A 24455-nucleotide genomic window follows, 5' to 3' on the forward strand; every position below is an offset into this window, starting at 1 on the left:
CTAGCCCAGGATCCTCTGTCTTCCCCCCACATCGGGTCATGCCTGCTGCAGCTTCTCTTTTCAAGTAACAGGAGCCCCTGGCTCCCTGTTACAGAAACAAGGGCACAGTGATCCACACAGGATCATGTACTGTCATGGTTGAATCATTGATGATTCAAAAGTATGCCTAATTAAGGAGCCCTTTACATCTGCTACAGATTTAGATGGAGCCCAAGTAAAGATAGTAATCAAATTAAATCCTGCCTGCCTTGCTGAGATAAGATCTTCCCAGTGATCAACTCAAATGAGCGAGGCTGAGTAGGAGTTGGCTTTGAAAATTCCAACCCGTCAATGTATAATACTAAATAGCTTTTTAGTATGCCTTTTTGTCTAACATGGTGGTTCTCAGCCTGTGGGCTGCATGTGGCCCAGTCAGCATACTTTTGTGGCCCATGTGGCATCCTGTCATAATGTTTTTTAATTGGAGAAGAGATGAAGTATAGGGGTCAGTCATTGTCACCTTGTATCATCTGTAGATACTTGTTGCTGTGTAAAGTACATGTAACTATGGTGCAGCACAACGCAGTGGAGAATTACAATGGGCAGTGGTGAGAAAGACAGCTGTCAAAACCGATTTAAAAAGCTGTTGGCATATCAGCTTCATTATCTTTAGATTTGCCTTTTTCATTCTTAAAATAATTTATGAAAATGAGAAATTTTTAAAGAGAGTGTTATACTTCCAACCTTTAAGAATCCAAATTCATTTTGGAAAATGATTACTTTATACTTTCATTTCTCTTTTAATGGATACTGTCAAGTGAGGACTTTGTAATGAATACTCTCATTTGCAATTGGGATAATTATCTACAAACACTTTGTGAATCCATACCACATTCTCTGCTGCCTGCATGTCTTTCAGTAAAAAAAAAATGTTGATAGGGTACATGTAGAATAGATGCTTGGCATTTTAATTTGACCTCCCTACTGTCTTTTTACATAGAAAGTGAAAATGAGAAAAAGTCAACTTAATATTCAGAGATGGATTTCCACTAATATTATATTAAGTAGGTTGTCTTGAAAAATCTCTGAAAAAGTAGTGTAATTGATAAATTTTACTCCATCATTAGAAAGGATGTTCTGCATTTTTTAATACAGCATAGCAGTTAGATATTTATATAAAGTATGTTTCTAATTTTTGGCTACATTTTGACAGATGTATTGCTCTTAAAGCTATGCCAGAAAATCCACATGTAGTAGATGGAAAGAGGAACAGATATTGTCTGTACCTGGGATATAAAGCTTTTTTTGTACTGATTTGGCCACCTTGAAGGCCAGTATGGAATGGTTGAGAGTCTCCTTCCAGGTCAGTATAACCAGGTGTTCACAGCATAAAACACCATCAATGATTGCATTCCTAGTAGTGGTTTTAATACGGAAGACAGATCAAGACTGGAGACTGAACTACCCATAAGATCAAGAGTTGAGCTTCCACTTCATCTTTATATTTATTTTGTTTTGTGGAAAAGAAGAGGCCTAGTTATTGTTAAGTAGCTTTCAAGGGCCCTAAAACTTGCTAAAAAGAGAGCAAGATACAATTCTGTTTTTACTGCCTAAGGTATGTTGACCACATCTCCACTTAAGATATGGTCACTCCACTCCAATTTTGAAAGCTTGTCTGCTACTACACAGTTGGTCCAATAAAATATATCACCCTAAGAAATCCTTACCAGTAGCTATTATTGTAACTTTCCTTTTCCCAGGAAATACTAAATCTCATTTTAAAATAGAATCTTTTGTTTATAATGACCATTTCATTTTGTGGATTGTTTGTTGACTGCAGCAATTCTCAGCATGTGGGCTTATTAATTGAAAACCTCCTAAGTGCTACAAGTCAGATTTTCCATAGTCTTTCCTGTGTGGGCTGATTTAAATCCTACGGCTAGAGACAGGCATTCAAAAAGCCTCAGCCTGGATTGATTCAATCTTTGCAGGTTAGTCTAACCTGCAGAGCTTGAACCAATCTGGAGGTGAACAGACATTCTCTTTTCATTCCAGTAATGCAGGCACATGCCTGCAGTGGCTCAGGCTAGAAGCCAGGGGGCACTACAGCAGCCTTCCCTTCCCTTTTACAGTCCTGAGCTGGGGGGTGGTGGGGCGTGTCCAGGCTGGGCAGCACACTCTGATTAGTCCAGCAGAGAATTGATAACAAGTGTTTATCATCTCTAACTCAGTGTTTATCACCCCATTAAGAAAACAACAGAAAGACATTACCAGCTACCTGTTGACTCTGCCTTTGTCACAGCAGGGACCCTAGCCAGCATGTGGTACGCTAGCTAATATACGGATACCTCTCCATAAGGCAGAGGGGAGGGGGAAATTCCTTTTTAACAGGGAGTGGTCAGGGGTAGGGGGTGAGCAGCCTGCAAGTCTGTATTGGAGCTGCAGCCAGGGAGCAGAGGGGAAGGGCCAGCTCTGCTGTGGAGCAGAGAGCCCCGCCAAGCCCTGAGAGCATGCCAGGATGCTGGGGTGTCTGGTTTAACTTAAACTAGCAAGGGGTCTGGGACACACATTGCTTAAACCGGTTTGACCCAAATCAGTTAAGCCTGATACTACATTCAACCAGGTTTATCTCAGACCAATTTCAGCCATTTTGAAACTGGTATATGTGCACTGAACATCTGTTCTGTTCCAGGTTTAAACCAGTTTCTGATACTTATATGTAATGTCTTTCCCTAGCCTAATAGTTTGAGTTGATCATTTTCGTGCCTGCTTTTGTACTTACTAGTACTGATGTAGACAGTCTAGAATTAGGTCCTATGAACTGAATTTTCAGAAAAGATCAGTGCCCTTTTAGACACCAAAGTTTTTTAAAAAAAATAACTGCCATATCGCTGTCTTCCAGCAGAGGGAGTGCTTTAACAGTGAAATGAATTAAGTCATAATAAAGATTTTTGCTATAGTGTTTCAGTCTTCTAGTAGATACAGTTGTTACTTTTTGATTTTATTTGCAAATAGTGTAGTAGGTAAATGTTAACTTTGAGCCTTTAAATTATGTTGAAAATAAGAGTCCTTCCCACTTTTTTTTCTTAGCTGCTTAAAAAGCCACCACCTTAGTTTCATAGTTTCATAGTTAGTAGGATTGGAAGGGACCTGAGCAGATCATCAAGTCCAACCCTCTACCATGGGCAGGGAAGAATATTGGGGGCAAATGACCCCGGCAAGGAAATAAATAGTGATACAGGAAGAAATATTGACATGTAAGTGCAAAAGAAACCTACCATCTACTCAAATCCCTTCCACTGAGGCAGGTTCAAGTATATCTAGCTCACCCCCGAGAGGTTTTTGTCTAACAAATTTTTAAAAGCTTCCTGAGAAGGAAATTTTACCATTCCCAGGTAGCCTGTTTCTGTACCCTTACATTTAGAAAGATGTTTTCTTAGTATCTCAATTAATTCTTTGTTGCAAATTAAACTAATTTCTTTTTGTCCCTCCCCCAGTGGACATAGTGAATAATTGTGTATTAGAAGTGACCAACCTTTTCTGTGCTGGAAGACTTATGTCTTCTTCTTTCTCTTTTCTAGACTAAACAAACCCCTTTCCTTCAATCTTACCTCATAAATAAGGTTTTCTAAATAATTTATCGTTCTTGTTACATTCCTTTGGACTCTATCCCATTTGTCTTTTTGGGGTACACAGTATTCTATTTGAGACCTCACCAGTGCTTCCTATGTTTTACATAAAAGACTCACACATTAATTCATTCCAAATTAAATTTTCCTTTTTTGGGGGGGGGGGGAAGGGAAGGGGGTTTGAACAGTGTCACATCACTGAATCACATTTAGTTTGTAATCTGTTACAATCCCCAGACTGTTTCCTGCAGTTCTGATCTTTGGGTGGCCATTCTGCATTTATACTTGATTTCCTCTTCCTAAGTACAACACTTTGCAATTCCTTTTATTGAATATCATCTTGTTGACTGTGGACATCTCTAGTTAATTGCACACATTTTGAATAATGTTGTCCAGATTGCTTGCAACCTGTCCCAGCTTGGTGTCATTTACAGATTTCATAGCTAGGGGTCTACTGAACTTGAGGAGGAGCTGTCTGATTTCACAGCCAGATCCCGGGGCTAGCCGCCATTTTCATGGGCTGAGTGCAGCCCCCCATGCCTCTGATTGGCTAAGGGGACCTGGCAGTCCCACCCATCCCTGCAAATTGCCTAAAACTGCAGCTTAATTACCATGATTAAGCCCAGGGAAGCCATTAATCCACATATTATTAAACTTAATCAAGGTAATTAAGCCATGGTTTCAGGTCATCCCCAAGTGGGGAGTCTGCAGGTGGCTGAACCAAGGTCCTGTTCCAGTTGTGGCAGGTAGCTGGGAGGCTGCAGGCAGCTGCATCAGGATCTGAGAAGCCCCAGCCTGGCTCATTGCACAGCCTCCCTACCTCCTGAGTGCTTAGGATGTTCAACAAGGGACTTGTCTATACCACACCAGCAGTAGGTTTTAGAGATAATGTGGCTGAGCATGTACTAATCCCTAAGTCCATTGCCATGTTCCCCAACTGGAAGCTCACACTTGAGGAGGCCCCATACTCACCTTCAGCACTTACCCATGAGCTCTTGGTCTTCAGTAGGTCTAAGAGACAGTGGAAATGAGTCTAGACATCCTTTCAGGTGAGCTTCTGACTCTGGAGTGTATTGACAGATTCACATGGGTGGAACGTACTAAACCCCATCTCCTATGAGGCCTTCAATTGATACAGTATGAAAGTTCCAGTGTTTCATTACTGTCTATCTCTTATTATCACTTTTTCATCTGTATTGTACAGGACTCAAAGTTTTCATATTATCAGGAAAGTGTTTATCTGTAGTTTCCCACCATAGTTCTTCTGATTCATGTGCAGGTCAGTCCTGGACCTTATTCTGGCTGCTTTGAAGTTAAAACTGCACTGAGAGGCTGGTAAATGGACCCAAAGCAGTACACATCAATTGATGGTGCAAAAGTAACTTAGCTGGTTCTATACTGTGTGGCCCATATTGGTGGCAGACAGTATTGTATAAAAATATGGTATCATCCATATTTTTATAGAACAGCTTATATAATTGATTCTCAGCATTTACATTACATATTGAAGATAACGCCAATTTTTCATTGGACAAAAGCAAAAACAAAAAAACCTGGACAGATCCTGATATAAGAAGAAGGAAGAAAGTGTTCCAGGGCTAGGGCATAATGTGTATAGCCACACTAGGTAATCATCCACCACAGCCTGTAAGTAGCCCAATTTAGAACAGCCTTGCAGGTGCTCTGATTTTCCATAATGGAATTTAGGTGCCTAAATTACAACTTTGGGATCTGGACCTATGCTTTTGTGGCCTGGGTTGGCCTTATTTTCACATAATGCAATGGGATCTTGTAGGTCTCTGGAATATAATATAAATGTTTAGTAACTACAGTGGTATCCAGCTGCAAAATATTTCAGCACCTAACTTTGCTGTAGCTTCACTAAGAACAAAATGAACCCATAAAGGAAAGTCAGGTTGTGCTTTGCTCCTGAGTTGGTAAGAGAACAAACTTGTTATTAGCTCTTTGATTGGCTCTAATTTGAGGGCATCTAAGGGGTAAGAAATAGATTTCAGTGGCCTTTGAGTGACTGCAGGACCAAATGCTTTAGCAAAAGTAAGTGGCACCTGTACTCCAACTTTACCTAAGGCCAGATATTTCAAAGTATTGAGCAGCTGCAGCATTGGGGGTATCTCTTGCACAGACACTATTTAAGAGACTACTAATTAAAGAGTGATGGAAATTTTATAGTATAGAAAAGAAGATTCAGTTACTCCCATATATACTTGAGCTAATCTGGACTGTGTTATACTTGGTTATGGTAGACTGTACTGGTAAACTGTATCAGCTTTCATGGTAGATTGTACCATACTGACTGTACAGATGTAATTTGAGGTGTTCACTTTGAAAAGTCTTATGTCCTATATGCTACAAAGCTAAACCACTCCTTTTTTAACTTAAAACACACAAAAGGACAGGGAATATTAGCAACTCAGAGCTGGAGCAAGCTTGTTTTTTGCAAACAAATATAGTTACAACGTTTTTCATAGCACAAGGGTTTTTTTCAGTTTACTGTTTGGACTATGTCAAGATATGGTAAAGCTACTGCTAAATGACATTATGGGTTCAATGCTAGTCTCATAGCATGCAGTCACTGAGAAAAGGATTAGGACTTTGAATTAACATATGACATTTAAAAAGCCAGGATGGATTTCAGTACAACAGTCTGTCAGTGAATTTAAGAATTATTTTCATGTCATCCATACTTTTATAGAACTGTTTGTATAATCGATTCTCAGCATTTACATATTGAAGATAAAGACACTGGACAAAAGCAAAACAAAAAATCCCTGCTTCTGCTATCTTATTATATCAATAGAAAATGAACCACAGAATTTTTATCATCACTGATGCATTATACACAAAGAAGTGTCCTGTTTCCTGTATCTATGATTCCATTAAATAAAACTAAACTAACAACAGAAATTAATGAACCATGAGAAAAGATTGCTGATGGAAACATTCAGGTTGCAATCCTAAGTGGGGTTTTTTGTTTTATCTTTTAGCTTGAGTGCAATACTATCAGAACACAGGAAAATTCACACCAGAAAGTGCTTGGTGGTAGTCATTTGATTACTACTACTTTCGTTTGAGCAAGGGCATATGTTTGCTTTCTGCCTGGCTAAATCCCACAGATAAATCACATTGAAGCCAGTACTATATCATCCATCTGTTGCGCTTAATTTCAGTTTTTGAAACTCCCAACTAACTTACCAGGTTGATCAAATATTTAACTTGCTCTCCTCTGTATCTTTTTCTTCATTTTGATAAACATCAGAGTATTTGCACTGATATCAAGTCTTTTAAATATTTTATGTTATTTCTTTTTCATCCAGTTACCTATTTCCTTGAAGGCTTATAAAAAGTGATGCTTGGGATTTACATACAGCTGCTCATTATCCTTGCTTTGCATCTTTTTTTCCTAACCCCACCTTTTAAAACAATTATCTTTTAAAAATATCAAACTGTTACCACTTTATTGCATTAGTATCCAATTAGTAATTCACTGATGAGATACACCATATGAAATTCTTATCTTTTAAAATATATTACAGCCAACATGTTTTAAAATTCTAGCAAGTTGTCTTTTGCACATGTTCAGTAGCCAAGATGAGCCATAGACTTGTTTCAAAATCCTATTACTTTTGAAGCAAAACCAGCTTTTATCTGAGTCAAGATATATCCTGAGTGATTAGTGTTTGTATAACACACTGAATGTATGAAACATGATGGTCTGATCCAGTACTCAGTGAAGTCACTGGGACAGTGGATGTTGGATCAGGATATACATAAATGCCTCATATTAGAATTAACACTGGTTTTATTAATCTGGTATGAGTTTTATTAGATATACCTTATCTGAAGATACAGATTGCTTCCAGAAGTAATGTCTGTGGCTAATATCCCCTCTATCCACACTACGTTTGGTGGTAGTCTCAAAGGTATAGATGTACCACAAGCTTCACTTAAGACAGAGTCGTCTCTGTGGCAATGCACAGCATATTTCCTTTAAAATCCATCCAGGCTTCTACCAGTTCACTGCATGTGGAACTTCCACTACTCAAATTCTTTTGAACAGTTTGACGGTAAATCTCATGCAAAGATTAATACAGTTCCTAGCTATATATTTATTACTTGTTTCCTGCTTATATTATATTGTAAACAATTCTGCCAGGTCTGCTTTTCAACACAGTTTCTTGTCTGAATATATGTATTTCCTTCAAAATTCAACTTTTTACTCTGTCCAAATATCTGTAGAACATTTCCTGCTAGCTAAAGGAAAATTCTTTTTTTGAATCAGGAAAAGTTATAGGGAAAGGCCTTTATTTCACTCTGAAAACATATAATATAGTTAAATTCACATTGGTTTACATGACTTCACTTGTAATTTATATCATTTTCATGTAATTTTCTCTATTTGATTTTTATTTTTAGATGAAGATGATGCAGATAGTAGAGCTTCCCCGGAACCAGAGCTGGTCCTCCGAGATTACCAGATGGAGGTTGCAAAACCAGCACTGAACGGAGAGAATATTATAATATGTCTCCCTACAGGCAGTGGTAAAACTAGAGTAGCTGTTTACATTACCAAAGATCACCTGGATAAGAAGAGAAGAAAATCAGAGTGTGGAAAAGTTATAGTACTTGTTAATAAGGTATCTTGTGCCATAAAAGCAGTATTAGCTATTTGTAATGTTATTTTGGACATATGAAATTATTGCAAATTGGTATAACAATAATACAGACTGTAGATATGAAAAACCTGTCTAGATACAGATATAAATCCAAAGAACCTCACTTTACGCCAGTACTGCTGAAAGCCTAATCTACCTAGCTCATTTTCTATAGAAAAAAGTTATCAATTGCTTGTGTCATGAGTAGTAATTTGGATAATTAAAACTGAAAATATTATTTGGAAAAGTCTAAATTTACTTTTCATCATTAGGCTACTTGTACATATGGGTGTGTTAATGAGAACCACCTAATGAGTCCCACTTTTCTTTGTAAGAAATTTTTAGATTCATAGATATTAGGGTTGGAAGGGTCATCAACAGACCATCGAGTCTGACCCCCTGCCTGGGCAGGAAAGAGTGCTGGGGTCAGATGACCCCAGCCAGATGCCTGTCCAGCCTTCTCTTAAAGACCTCCAAGGCAGGGGAGAGCACCACCTCCCTTGGAAGCCCATTCCAAATTTTGGCCACCCTTACCATGAAGTTTTTTCCTGATATCTAGCCTAAATCTGCTCTCTGTCAGTCTGTGACCATTGTTCCTTGTTAACCCAAGAGGCGTCCCAGTGAACAGACCATCTCCGATCCCTTACTGTGCCCCACTTATGAATTTGTAGGCGGCCACAAGGGCATAGAGGGGAAGGATCACCTCCTTGGATCTGCTTTAGTCATGTTTTTCAGGTTAGTTCCCTTAAAACAGCTCAGTACTGCAAGGAAATGTATAAATTAAGTTTTTTAAATTGAAATATTAAAGTATAGTAAAAATTCTTTTGCCATTAGAATTTTTAAATAGACACAAAAGAACAATACAAGGCCCCATCTTAAAAATATCTACCAGTGTGAAACAAAATTATATAAATCCAGAACATATTCTTCTTGTTGAAAAAAATGCAAAAGAGCCAGAATGAAGAGGGAAATTCTGTAGCCTTGGAAGGAAGTTGTTTTATCATATGTTGTCTCATTCAGAACTGTGTGCACAATAGAATGCCTTCTGTGAATGCTTTTCAGTTGAAACTCTTCTTTACAAACTTCTGTTCAGGTACCATTAGTGGAACAGCACTTCCGAAAGGAGTTCTATCCATTCCTGAAGCATTGCTATCAAGTTACTAGATTAAGTGGTGATTCTCAGATGAAGATTTCATTCCCTGAAGTTGTCAGGAAAAATGATGTCATTATAAGTACTGCTCAGATCCTTCAGAATTCAATGTCGAATGCAGCTAAGGAAGATGAAGAAGGTATCCATTTATCAGGTGAGTTTTTCTGTCTCAAGTTTTCACTTAGAGTGGTTACTCTGGAAAATAACAGGGTAAAAATGCTAGGGCAGGATTCAGTGCTTATTCTTTCATAATAACGTTTTTCTAACCCTTAATTCTGCAAACTGAAGCCCAAAATAGGTCCTTTCGCCTTATGCGTGACCACCAGAAACTTATTTATGGATTTATTGCTAGCTTCTCTGCAGTTCTTTCCCTTCAGTGGGTTTGTGAAAATGAATAGATTGGATGATGCATAGAAGGTATAGAACCCAGCTCACACAAATCTCAGCTGTTTTGTTCTGAGAGGGAGGCTGGGCAAAATAGTGACTAAAATAGCTTTTACCCTGAAGTCATATTTTTTCAGTGATATATAGCATTTCCTAGATGCGCTGTTGGAGACCCAAGTAAAATGCCTTTTGTTTAGTTCCCAGTGCTCCTACCCAGCTCCTTACCATTACTCATAGACTCTTAATTTTTACTCTTACCTGCCTATGAAAATAGTACAGGGAACCATTTTATGTCTTATAATTTGTAATTTAAAACAAAACTAAGCATCCCTGACAGGGTTTCTTTCCAACTGCAGTACTGTGGACTTCTTGTTGTTGAATTTAAATGAACATCTGACTGGAAAAAAAGAAAAGCAAACAATATCTAAATCACCCTTCATGATTACGTGGCCTGTGTTCTCATCGTTTTTCTGTTCTTACCAATAGCCTTTGTTCTCTTCTATAAATTACTTTCTATGCATACAACATAGTTTCTTTTTATTTTTAAATTAACTGTTGTACTTAAGACTACTCCATCTACTTTATGCTGTGAGCTTTCTGGGCAAGGCTGTCTCTTTTGGAATGTCTGGAATGCTCCTCACAAGTCATGGGTGTTCCTATGAAGAAATAATAATAAAATACAATTTATGTTGTGTATCTGTTCATAGAAGAATGTAGGGCTGAATCAAACTGTGGCAGATTCTCTCTAATGGTTAAGCATGTTCCTAGGGCTCAGATCTTTCTCATGTAATTTTTGCAAAAGTTTTGACACTTTCTGTGTAAGGTAAAAAATACTCTGTGCTTTAAAAATGTTGTTTCAGACAAAGATTTCAATGTTTACTGTGATACATATAAATATAGTTGCATAAGATTTATTTTCTGTTAAAGCCCATATATGTTAGAGTTGAGAGAAACTAATAAAGGCTTAGTATCCTTGCCCCGTGGAGGATTGACTTATTCATGTACTATGTTTAAAGGAGAAGTAACTGTTTTATACTGGTTATGTTTTTCAGCTTTTTCTCTTATCATTATTGATGAATGTCATCACACCCAGAAGGAAGGTGTCTACAACAATATAATGCGAAGTTATTTAAAAGAAAAGATGAAAAATAAGAAACTAAAAAAAGAAAATAAACAAGTGATTCGACAGCCTCAGATCCTAGGACTGACTGCTTCACCTGGTGTGGGAGGTGCAAAAAACCAAGCAAAAGCTGTAGAACATATTCTGAAAGTAAATACCCCTTAAAGTCGATAATAACAAAGCAAAACTATTGAAGTCAGTATTGGGCCTTAAAAGTATCATCCAGTTGTTGGTCTGTACATACCATTTGATTTTATAAGCTCATTAGCAAAATCTTCCACTGAAGTATTTGTATAAGTAGGGACTAAATCTAGTCTAGGTTTGCAGGATCAGGTACACAGATGAATTGACTTCAGTTGAAAGGCATACTGAATGCATGAATTCTCAGATTAAGAGTAGGCATAACCAGTTTTCACAAAGGAGCAACACTTTATTTGCAGGTATTTTTAATTCTAGAAACAGAAGATTCTACTAGAAATAGTAGAATATTTCCAAGTACGCAGTGTTTATTGCATGCATTCTGGGGGGGCTGCTAATGAGTTGCATAGGATAAAGCAGCTATACACTTCCTATTCAACAGGTATAATTCATTTAAGAGAGAACAGTGATCAATCAGAAGTATTTGTTTCTAATATGTGGAACTGTTAACCAAGGACAAATCAGTAATTTGGATAAGCTCCTGAGTTAGTATCTCTGTTCTCAAAGACATTTCCAGTTATTTTTGCACTTCTATGTCCAGTTCTAATTTCTATAATTCCTCAATTTTATTTTATTTTACTATTCTATCTTATCTAAATATTCTTTTTTATGCCCCAGTTTTTCACATTTAAATCTTTCCTTTCCCAGTATGCATCTTACACTGCATATTCATATTTGTTTGCTTCTGTCTTTCCTGGGTACAGGGCTAACATTTGAAAGGCCTAGAAAGTAGTTTGATTAGTTTTGTCTGAGATGCCTTTCAAAAAGTAATGACATTTTCCATTACTGTACAATAATTGCATACTGCCTTTTTAGGCTGAACTTAAGTTAAAGCCAGGTATTTTGAAACACAGTATTTAAATTAAGAATGTGCATGTACTGAACTTGTATGTCATATAACTCACAGAATATTTGAAGATTAAAAAAATCTCCCTCTTATCCAGATATGTGCAAATCTTGATGCTTGTAGAATAATGACTGTTGAAGAACATGCCTCCCAGCTGACTGATCAAGTGAAGGAACCATATAAGAAGTTTGTGATTGCAGATGATAAAAGAAAAGTATGTATATTTTGTAAAGCTTTAGCAGCAAAATGCATTGCTCTTTAAAGAGAGGCAAAATTTTCTTAGGGTGGTATCTTTTATTAGAATAGTTAGACAAGCTTTCAAATGCAAGACATTCTTTCTCAGGTCTGATCACAAAAAACTAGGCACAGCACAGAGACTTAAGAAGATGTCATTATTGATCTTTAAAGATATAATCCCTGTAGTTAAGGCTTTAAGGTTGATGCTGTTGCCTTGCAGGTCCACCTGGCAGCTTTGGATAGTATAGCTTAATGAACGCCATAAATTCCCCAAAAGGCCCCAAGATATTTCTACCCATCTAATGATAAACTAACTCTTTTGTAGAAGAAGAAAATATATTAATGAATATAAGGGAGAATGTCTATGTTACTGATATGCTGTATTTCTTAATATGGATAGAGTCAAGGAAGGTCAACTTAAATGGAAATCTTTTAACATCTCTTCAAAAGGTTGTTTCTTGTATTTCTATTTAGCAAGAGTCTTGGTTAAGATTGTGCTGTGATGAAATATGTTATTACTTTAAATTTGCTAATAGTGTAGGCTATGGACAAATTGTCATGATGTACTACATTTCATTTCCTTGGTGTTAGTGCTTAGATAGGGAAGTATTTTGAGCAACATCAATTGCTTTTTATAAATCAAAATGTTAAGTTTTTAAGAATTTACAGTTTATAATATTCAGTTGAAAAGGTCATTTTATTTTGCTATTTTCATGATATTTATAAGTGTTATGACTTTTCAATAATTTGCTTTTAGGACCCTTTTAAAGAAAAAATTATAGCGATCATGCAAGAGATTCATACCTATTGTCAACTCAGTGCAACTTCTGAGTTTGGAACTCAGCCTTATGAACAGTGGGTAGTTAAAGAAGAGAAAAGAGGTAAATTAAAAAAAAATGCTTTAATATAATCTATGAATATCATGGCCATGGATATTGAGGATTGTTTACTGAAAAACAATGATGTGTGTGATCTATATGTTGTTGTTTTTAGCTGCAAAAGAAGAGAAACGCAAAGAACGTGTTTGTGCAGAACATTTGAAGAAATACAGTGATGCCTTACAAATTAATGACACAATCCGAATGATCGATGCATACAACCACCTCAATAACTTCTATAAAGAGGAGAAAAGCAAGAAAGCAAAAATAAGGGATGACGATGATGATGATGATGATGATGATGATGATGAGCCAGTAGCACCAAAACAGGATGCAACTGATACATTTCTGTTAAATTTGTTTTATGGTAAGCATGAAACCTGTGGTATGTAATACATGACAGGTGCTGACAAACTCCTGATTTGCCTGGGTACCTTGATATATAGTGGTCATTTCTAAAGTATCTGTGTTTAACAATATGCTGTGTACAGTACATTAAAGAAAGCAGTGGTGCCCAATCTTCCTGAGCTGTGGGCTGGATGAGTGGTGCAAGATTGGTCTGCAAGCTGGATGTACTGTGCAGGATCTGTCCATGGGCTATCCCACTATGTGGTCCCAGCCCTACACACCAGATTGCCCCCATGACTCGATTGGGCTTGCTGCCCTGGCTGTAGCCCCACACACACTGAATCAAGTCCACTGCCCTTGCCCCTCATACCACGTCATCTGGCTACAGGGCTTGGAAATTTGAAAGCAAAGGAGCAGTGGCAGCATTCATTGCCACTGCTCCCTCACTGCCAGACTCACTTTTCAGACTTTTGGAGAGCCCCACAGGCCAGATGACATGGCTCTGGGCCAGAGGTTGAGAACCACTTCATTAAATGATGTATCAGCGTTAGGCAGTATGTCCAGGTCAAAATACATAATTACTGCAGAAATATTTTCATGTTGAGTAGTTCACATAATGTTAAAAGTTGATGTTCTCAACAGAGGCATATATGAAATAATGTCTGTAGATAGATCTTTTTATTAATACTCTTGTGTAAAGCAGTAATTGTATTTGCAAAGGCAGGGTATTGCAGAAAGCATATTTATAGAAGGCCATGCAGCTGTAACTTTGTTCCATATAGTGTTTTACTTCATAAGGAACTGAAGAGTTATTTATTTACTTATTTTTAAACACTGGAGCCTCTTTCATAACATAGAAATTCTCTTATATGAGCATTCTAATAAGCATGGACTCAGTCTTCCCAAAGTCACCAGCCCATAAATATACACATATGTTAAATGCTGCTATTTCTTAAATAGGAGATTTTTAGTATTAAAATGTGAGAGCTATTCTCAAGCTTCTTTCTAAATAATATGAGTATAAAATACTGGTTATACTGGAGATATTAAAATGATGATGGTAGTGTTTGCATTCTCGTATAGAAAATCTAATTAGTAAGTAGCTTCCTTGCTTATTTTCACCATAAAGTGTAGTTCTTTTGGGTGTTTTTTTTTTATTTGTTGCTAACATTTTTTAACTAACACAAAGTAATTAAAGAGTAAACTGTGTGCAACAGTTCCTTATGTGGAAAAATTAGCCACTATGAGGGGAGAAGTATATGAAAAGTTACTGATCACTCTGCTTTTATTTACATGATGCTTTGTTGATTAATATCTACTGTATTTAAAGAAAAAAGGAAACAGTTGAAAACAATTGCTGGCAAGCCAGAATATGAGAACGAAAAGCTAACAAAGTTGCGAAACACTTTAATGGAAGAGTTCACAAAGACAGATGAAGCAAGAGGAATTATCTTCACAAAAACTCGACAAAGCGCATATGCCCTTTTTCAGTGGATCAAGGACAATGCAAAATTTGAAGAAGTGGGAATTAAAGCTCATTACCTTATTGGTGCTGGACATAACAGTGAATTCAAACCCATGACTCAGGTACAGAACTGTAACAAAATAATTATCAGAAGGCTATTAAAAGTTTGTGCACATCTTAAAGCTGCAGGTTATTAAATCATTAGTGCAGAGACTTGGGTTCTACTCCTACATCTGCCACTGGTCTCACACATAAGCTGCCTCTTGTGCGCATCACTAATTCTCTTAATTGCCACAGTCAACATGATAATTAATAGTGTCTAAGGGCCAACTAAAAATGAAACCTCATTATGCCAGGCACTATATAGGCAAAGAGTTTACAAGCTGAGTCCTCTCTGCAAGGGGGCAGTGAGGGAAGGGAAAAGAATGTACTGCTTGGGTCTGCAGACTCATTTCTCCATGATTCACTTTTCTGTCTGAAGAATGGGGGGAGTAATGCCAATCTTTTGTAATGAGCTTTCAAATCATCAGATGAAAAGTACAGATAGACAAAGTATTGTTACTATTTTAAAATACATCAGTTGAGAATGAGTCTCTTTTTCACTTCTGAGGTAGATCAGGGGATCAGAATTCTAAGGCTGTGCTTTCACTTCCAAAAGTCTGTTTATACCATAGGACAACTGACACAAATTAGTTATTTCATTGTAAGAGCAGGGTGAAGAAAAGGCATTAGAGTTTTACCACACAAAAAATTAGGTGAGGTTACCCAGCATTGCTGGACCCACCAACTGTGGAGAACTTTAAGTGCCTTGTCTCTTCACAGTGCTGCCTTGTGCCACGTAGACTTTCTGCAAAGTCACCTAAGCTAGCTCTGTGCATGCTAACTCCTGAGCTGGAAGCAGCATAGCTGAGTTCACATTATATTAACTGCTGTTTAGCTCTGCTGAGGAACATTGCTAATCAACAGGGATCCAGGTTTCCAATTTGCCACAGAAAAATGTGGTAAAACCTGGATTTTTCTCATTTTAAGGAGAAAAACCCAGATTTCCTCATTTTAAGAAGGAAGATGCAGGAAATAGTGTGTTTTCCCTTACAAACTTTCAGAGTTCCAATCTGCAAGGGGCTGGGGGGAGCAGGAGAAGGGCGATCAGCAGGGGGTGCTATGTGCATGTTCGCATATACACATTCATGTGGCTGCCAGGCAGCCTGGAGAACAGTTCCTACAGGTAAGTAGGAGGGAGGGGTGCGGATTGAGGCCCCCATAGCGAAGGAGGAAGTTAGGCAGGGCTGGCGCTGCTGCCCAGCTTGGATGGGGCTTGAGGCCCAGGGCCAGAATGCACACCTGCAGGGCAGGGAACAGGACAGAGCTGCAGGCAACTCCCGAAGGCAGCATGGGGTGCATGTGCCCCCCGGATTTGTGCACAGGGTGGCCTGCCCACTGCGGGCTCAAACTCCCTGCCCTGCCGCCCTCCTGGGGCTTCCATTACCCAGCAAGTGAGACCTGGCACAGCAGGGCAGAGCAGGACAGGAAAGTTCAGTGCCACCACAATCCCTATGCCGCCCTGGTGAGGCACCCCCTACCTGCCTGGCAGCAAAACGGGTAGTGGCATAGAGTTGTGCCCCTCACTGCCACCAGATGGGCAGGGGGCAGGGGGCACAGAGCTCCCACTGGTGGCAACAAGCTTCCCTGCCCACCCCCAATCTGCCCTGTTACACTGAGTCCTGCTTGCTGGGTTGCAGATGTCCCATAGAGAAGGCAGCAGGGTGGGGAGTCCAAGCTCACAGCAGCCAGCCAACATCTGCCCCTCACAGGCTGCACTTTGGCTGTGCCACCCATGGGGGAGAGGGATCCACTGCAGCAGCTGCTGCCTCCCGCAGGCAGCAGCCAGAGCTCTGGCACTGCTGTGGGGGCAGGGGGGTGCAGACCTGGGTCCCTGGCCCCATAGCCCTGACAGCTGGGGTCTCCTCCAGCAGGGCTGCGGGGCTGTGAGGGGCAATGTCATGGGCAGGGCTGCTCAGCATCACAAAGCAGTTAGAGAGGGAGGGGGGACAGCTGCAGCTGGACCCAAATCCTGGTGAGCAAAAGGGGCAGTGGGAGCTCTCATTTTCCATAATTAACCCCAAATCACCCAAATGTATAGATATTTAGAATTTATTTAATTATAGTGATTGAGGCACTAATAGGCTTCCAATTTGCTTTAAAATTATAAATATATCAATAAAATATTGTGTTCAACTGAAACCTATGCATATAGTACCATTTCATTTTAATCATGGAAAAGCATGGATTTGGGAGTTTTTAATCAGAGAATTCGCAAATTTATTTTCTTTAAATTGGAGAATTTGCGATTTTTGAACAGAGAAAACCAGGATCCCTGCTAATCAGCCTGGGCACAATGCCATGCAAATATGGTAGTACCATTTGCAGTTGAGCAAGTAGCATGGGCAAAGCTAACTCAGATAGCTGTACACAAAGCATTGCCTTGCACCATGCAGGCATACTCCCAGTTTTTTGCTGTAAAATCTTACTGTGCACTAGTTACCTCAGTGTCAAAAAGACATTTTTGTTTGCCTATGAAGGGAAAATCTCTGGGCACATGCACATGAAGAAGTTACTAAAGGTAAAGGAGGGCAGAGAATACAGTACATCAGCTATGCAAATAACCACACCATGTACTTATTTTACATTACAGTAAATGAAAGATAATCCATGGGGTAAGAGTGCTCATGGGCAGTTACTTCAGAAAAACTGACACACTCTTACCTTGCCTGCTGATAGCCAGAATTAGCAAGTTGTTTAGCAATCACATGCTCAAGGGCTCATATCCAAGGTTTCCCTTGCAAAAGTGAATAACATTATAAAAAACAATAATATATGTAGTATGGGGTTGTGCTCTGTTTTGGGTGCTTGTGATATGTATTTCGTAGAGGAGGAACCTTAAACTTACTACTTAATTGTCATCTCTATAGCAATATGGGTTTTTTTTAGTATAGGGGTGTAGGTTGTGGCCATGTTTGTCTAAGGACATAGGCAGACAAGGTTATTTGGGTAAATCTGATATCTTTTATTAGACCAACTCAAATAGTTGGAAAAAGTCTTCTTAGCAAGATTTTGGGTTTAAATACCTTTCATTAGGTTGAGAAAACATCTGCTTTTTTAGTATTTAATTTATGGTAAGTAAGACATTTTTTAACAATAGACTGAATTGTTTGCTTTTGTATTTAGTACACTGACATCAATGATGTAAATCATTTCCTATATTATCTTTGTACATTAGTTTAATGTAGTGGTGCTTAAGCTTTCCAGTCCTGAAGATCACATGAGTTTATAGATGAGGCCCTGCAGGGTTAGTCTGTGGGCTGGATCCTGCATGCCAGCCCCGTGTTGGACGGCAGATCCAGCCCCATGCTGGCCTGACCCCGCACAACGGATCTGGCTGTAGAGTGACCCCACATGCTAGCCCAGCCACAGACAAGTGATATAGTATGCAGGGTCATGTCATTGGTGCTTCACACCAGGTCTGGCACTGCTTTCCACTGCCAAATTTCCAGAATATTAGGGAGTCCCTGTAGGCCAGATGACAAGGCCCTGAGGGCTGGATCTGGTTCACAAGCCAGAGGTTGAGCACCACTGGTTTAATGAAACAACCTCACTTTTAAGTCACAGCAGTACTGGTCCCTTTGTATATCCTGGTACTAATCTGATTTAGTGGACTGTTTTTCTTTTTAATATAGTTTAACTTTTGCATTTTCAAAAGTAAAAAAATTCTGTATTATCACATTAAATCACATTATTTCATTAAAAGGAAGGAACAACTTTGAATATTACTGACTTCTATCTTTTCCTTGCATTGCTGTTTACTTCATTTGCGTAAGTCCATATGCTTTACACTATGGCTGGATAATTATTGAATGAGAAATTGCCAAAATTCACAATTAATTTTATTCACAAAAAATCACTCAACCAGGTCTACTTAATGCTGTTTTGTTTGTTGACCTTTCTTTCTCCACAGCAAAAATTATTCAAAATTAAATACTTTGATTTGGTAAACTCCCCTCTTGTATGCCTGCTCTAGTTCCCAAAGAGACTGTAATTTCAGCACTTAAAAAAAATGGTGTGGTTTACTTCTTAGACGTAATTCATTGACATCAAAACTTCTTAGTTTAAAAAGATGTTAAGAATTGTTCCCTTGTAGAAATATTCCTGTTTTTTTAATATCAGTAAAATGTGGTGCACAGCTGACAGAGCAAATTCTGACTAATTCTTTGGTAGCCTCCAAATAGAACACAGCAAGTAGAAAAGATATGTCCGGACTATGAAAAATGCCTGTCTCTGCACACAAGCCTATTTTGCTTTAAACACCTAGTCATTATTCCATTTTTTTTTCAGTATAGACTCACTGGGCACATCTACATGTGACCATGACTGCGCATTTGGTACTGCACAGTCATTTAGCGCAAGTACTAAATGACTGTGTAGTACCCACCACTACTACGCAGTCTTGGCGGTGCACGGTCACTTTTAGATGCTACATTGCCATAACAATAAACTATGGTAACATAGTGTCAGCTTCACAGTTTGTGTCTGCTGATATTACGTCATTGTAATGACGAGCTTCGTCGACATAGCTCGTCACTACAGTGACAGTGTCTCATGTAGACGCACCCACTGTGTTATTTCTTTTTCAGGAAGAGGACTATAAACATTAAAATATTATTGTTTCTTAAGACACTAAAAAAAAACCCTTTAGGCCTAAATACCCATTTGCAATCAATATTGTTGCCAGATGAATTGAGCAGTTGAGATTTTGCAGTCTGTTCTAGTCCTCAACCACCCGCCAGAAGGTTCAATATTAGGTTATATACTCAGGTTATATATTAGGAAGAACTTTCTAACTGTGACACTGGGGGGGCGTCTACACATGCACCAGACAGTTGCGTCCAACTGCGTAAATGACTGCATAGTAACCACTGGTACTGAGCAGTCCTGGTGCTGCTCAGGTTGTTTCCGACCCTACTGCACAATAGCAATGAGACACCATGCAGTAACATTTCTGTGCAGTAGCAATGAGATACTGCATGGTGTCTCATTGCTACTGCACAGAAATGGCAGCATCGTGGTTCATGCCCGCCAATACTACGTCACCATAGCAATGACCTATGTTGCTGTAGCCTGTCTTGTGTAGACCACCCTGGTTAAATAATCAAAGTGATTACCTAAATGGTTCTCAACCTTTTTTAGATTCAAGGCACGCCTCAGAAAATGCCATCTCTTCATTTTTACTCAATCTTTGATGTAAAAACTCCAAAAACCACAACCGGTTAGAAAGGGGGTTTGGTTTTTTAGGGTTTTTTTTTAACAATATTAATTCCTGTTTGAAATTTCTGAGTTTGTCTAATGAAACTTGTTTGCACACTGACAATGCTAACTTAGCATGGTACCTGCAGCACCCTTGAAAGGATTTAAAAGTACCCTGGTTGAAAATCAGTGGGTTAAACATACATTTGTCTGATTTGGTTTAGACAAAGGTGTTCCTGCATTGATCAGGGTTTTTTTATTTAAATGACATCCTAAGATCCCTTCCAGCCCCACATTTCTACAATTCTATATTTCTACGATTCTATATTCATTTGAAAATAGGGGCCTGTTTATACTGTGTGTATGCTTATATTCTCCTGTTAGCAACAGAACAAAGAACCTGACAGCCAGTGAATTAGGATCACAGGTTGAGATGGGGTGCCTAATATTAGGTAAGCAAGGTTGAAAATGTTGACCATAATTCATTAAATATGTTTTTAAAAAGGAAAGTTAGAATTTAGGTGCTGAAAGCTAAAATAATGAATTTTTAAACATTATTTTCACAGAACGAACAAAGAGAAGTCATCAGTAAATTTCGTGCTGGAAATATAAACTTACTTATTGCTACTACTGTGGCTGAGGAAGGTCTGGATATCAAGGAATGTAACATTGTTATCCGCTATGGTCTCGTCACCAATGAAATTGCTATGGTGCAGGTATGTCAGTATGCCATGTGGGTCTTTCTTTATTATTATGGTTTACATATTTGGATATATTTTTAATAAGGCCGATAATTCTTATTGTGGCATGTGAAACCCAACACAACCTTCCTCTGTTAGAGGGAGGATGAGAGGGTTACTGTGGAGCAATACGTTCATTGACAGCTCTATTTTCAGAGCACAGTTTAATAGCAATAGCGAATCACATGAATGGGATTTGGAGGAAACCTTAGAAGCCTTGGACATGAGTGAGGAAGGTAGTTAGAGATACTGTATTTGAAGAGAGGGCCTCAGAGTAGTGTTCCTACCCTTTGTATTAATGTCATGAGATCTTTTCGCTTGTACTCATTTACCAATAAATGGTGGATACCAAGGAGGGTATTGATAAGTAGATACATCACTCTAGCGGGAGAGTATTGAACCAGATATCTCTGTAGTATTCACTTCTGCCACTATCTGAAACAGGGTAGTAGGCTAGAAGGACCATTGGTCTGACCCAGTACAGCACTTACATTCTTATGTAATAGGAGTATTAGATGCAAGACATGGAAGGTGATAATGCCTCTTTACTCCTCACTGGTTAGGCTTCATCTAGAATATTGTGTGAAGTTTTGGTCTTCACATATTAAAAAAGACATGGAAAAATTAGAGAGGGTCCAGAGGAAGGCAACAACAATGGTAAAGGTTTTGGAAGGCAAGCCATACAAGGAGAGGTTGAAGGATGCTCAGCTTGTAGAAAAGGCACTTAAGAGGAGAAATAATAGCAGGCTTCAAATATCTAAAGGGCTGCCATGAAGGACTCTCCCTTGCTACAGAGAACAGGGTACAGACCAATAGCTTGAATTTGCAGCAAAGTAGGTTAAGATTGGATATCAGGATAAACTTCTTCACTGTTAGAACAACGAGGCAGTAGACTTAGGGAAGTTGTGAAATCTCCATCATTGGAGGTGTTCAAGAAGAAGTTGGATAAGTGTTGGTCAGGGAAGATCTAGGCATAGCTATGCCTGTGCTCTGCAATAAGTATTTCCAATGCTTCTGGGCTTTGTTGGTTGCTGCAAGGGTCCAGGAAGAAATACTTGTCACCTTCTGTTCCTATACGTTTTCCATCTTGTTCAGAAGCATTGGGTGTTGGTGGCAGGTAAGGCTGGGGATTTTGACTGGCTTGTACCAGTGCTCCTATTTGAACTAAACCCCGGAGGTTCCTGGCTAGAGGGTCTTGCTTCTCTGCTCAGGGTCAGAACTATTGCCACATTTGGGATCAGTAAGGATGTTACCATATGGTCAGACTGGTAGGGACTGTGGGGGGTTTTGCCTTCCCAGGGAGGGTGGGGAGTGGGGACATGGCCCTTTTTCTTTGGAACTCTTAAGCATATTTTAACAACACTGGAAGCAGCAGAACACCTGCCACTATTGTTCTCCTGCTTAGAATCACAGAAAATTAGGGTTGGAAGGGACCTCAGGAGGTCATCTAATCCAACCCCATGCTCTAGGCAGGACCAGCCTCAACTATATCATCCCAGGCAAGGCTTTGTCTAGCCAGAAAACCTGCTTTGCTTGTGGCAGGTTAGGCTGCTATGTATGCCTTATGGTTACATGACAGAGTGAACTGTAGTTTTAGTAATAGGTTAGACAAAGATTTATAGGGAAAGGTTTGGATAGTGATAATCCTGCTTAAAGAAGGGAATTGGACTAGAGGACTTGTAGAGGTCTCTTCTATCTTACTCTTCTATGATTCTATGTGATTTGTGAGTGCAAGAATATGTTGAAGATACAGTTTGGGTTTTAAGTTTCAAAGATTTATCTCATGATTCCAAAATCCTTTTAGCAGCATAATGTGTATTGACACTGCCTCTTATTTTTAATAGTACTGCAGAGGCAGCATAGGGCATTGGAATGTTTCTTAAACAAGAACACTTAATTAAAGGAATGTTTCACTGGGATGCTTCACGTAAGGAACATGGAATACCTTTTGTTACAGAAAACATATGCAATAACACCACAGACGGCTCTGCAGTATTTATTATCCCATTTCTCTTGAAAACTGCAGGCTCGTGGACGAGCCCGAGCTGATGAGAGCACCTACGTACTGGTGGCATCAGGTGGATCAGGAGCTGCTGAACGTGAAAATGTCAATATATTTCGTGAGCAAATGATGTATAAAGCCATCCAACGTGTCCAAAGGATGCCACAGGAGGAATATGTAAACAAGGTATGATTTCTGACTCATCCTTTGCCCTGTAAGTAGGAACAGATCTCTGTTACATACTTGAATCCTAAAACGAACAGTGAAACTTTTTTTTTTTAAAGGAGTTAAAAATATTATTGCATACCCTATTTGGCTTTGAAACCTTCTGTCAATATTTACTGTTTTATAGCCACTTTTCTGTGTTCTTTTTATTTAAAGCCTTTCTCTACCCACTTGATATAAGAAAGCTCTATACAAAGACTAGACAGAACGTCATCAAATGAAAAAAGCAAAGTAACTGAAAAACTAGAGAAAAGCATTTTTCCTCCAATCATCTGTTACAATCCATTTAGGACAATGGCACCCAGTCCTTTGGTCCCAGGGGCCAAAGGTCCTCCAATCTGTGGTGTAGGATCAGTTAATGAGCCAGATACCATGTAAGGTCAGTCCATGGGTGCAACACTGTGTGCCTAGGTCCAACCCTGTGCACCTGGGTCCCGCCACATGCTGGCATGCAGGGCCACATTATCCAGCCTACAGGGCTCTCTGGACTTCGGCAGCTCATGAACAACAATTAACACTGCCACTGCTCCCTTGCCACCAAATTTCCAGACGTTTGGGGAGCCCCATGGACTGAATGACACCGCTCCATAGACTGGATTTGCCTGTGGGCCAGGGGTTGAGCACTTTTGGTTTGGGAGATACAATTAATAATTCAGACACACCATTAAAGAAATATGATTTATAATTTGACTGTGTCCCTTTAATAGTGTCAGTTCCCAGAATCTATTTTCCACATACATATCTGAGGTTTTCGAGGTAAACTTGGCAATAAATCTTTTTTTCTACTGAAGCTACAGCAGGAGATTCATAAATAGGACAATGTTCTTATCCTTCTATTTCTAGATTCAGGGGTTTCAGATGCAAAGTATAATGGAAATAAAAATGAAAGCAAAGAGAGAGCAGCGTAAGATATACAAGGAAAATCCATCATTAATCACATTCCTTTGCAAAAACTGTGGCAAACTAGTATGCTCTGGAGAAGATATACAAGTTATTGAAAGCATGCATCATGTCAATGTTAAAAAGGAGTTCCAGTAAGTATTATTAAACTACATATTCTCATTTAGGTAGAAACCTGTTGGTATGAGGGCAGAGCAGCACTCTGGGCATTGCATAATAACAAAAAGTGGTAATATCATGAAAAAAAGGAGGGTATGACCCAAATTCTGCTATTGGCAAGTAAGAGACGTTTCAGTACCTTTTCAGTTACACTTGGCTTACATTTTTTGCCGCTGAGATGCTGACGGGACAAGACCACACTGAGCTCTGATTCAGGGCCAAC

The 24455-nt window shown here is 39.0% G+C and overlaps 1 protein-coding gene across 2 annotated transcripts in view; it reads left to right on the forward strand.

Annotated features, from left to right (window-relative positions):
- The window catches only part of IFIH1 (interferon induced with helicase C domain 1), a 46903-nt gene that overhangs the window by 21201 nt on the left and 1247 nt on the right, over positions 1–24455 (forward strand). For both annotated transcript variants that reach the window (XM_019554494.1, XM_019554492.1), the window contains exons 4-13: positions 8043–8263; positions 9375–9585; positions 10868–11085; positions 12078–12194; positions 12975–13098; positions 13211–13462; positions 14774–15030; positions 20773–20922; positions 22973–23134; positions 24017–24207. In XM_019554494.1, coding sequence (XP_019410039.1) covers positions 8043–8263; positions 9375–9585; positions 10868–11085; positions 12078–12194; positions 12975–13098; positions 13211–13462; positions 14774–15030; positions 20773–20922; positions 22973–23134; positions 24017–24207 — 1903 coding nt within the window. The remainder of the gene's footprint in view (positions 1–8042; positions 8264–9374; positions 9586–10867; positions 11086–12077; positions 12195–12974; positions 13099–13210; positions 13463–14773; positions 15031–20772; positions 20923–22972; positions 23135–24016; positions 24208–24455) is intronic.

Source organism: Crocodylus porosus, unplaced genomic scaffold (assembly GCF_001723895.1).
Source record: "Crocodylus porosus isolate Cpor-Errol unplaced genomic scaffold, CroPor_comp1, whole genome shotgun sequence".
Taxonomy (NCBI): domain Eukaryota; kingdom Metazoa; phylum Chordata; order Crocodylia; family Crocodylidae; genus Crocodylus; species Crocodylus porosus.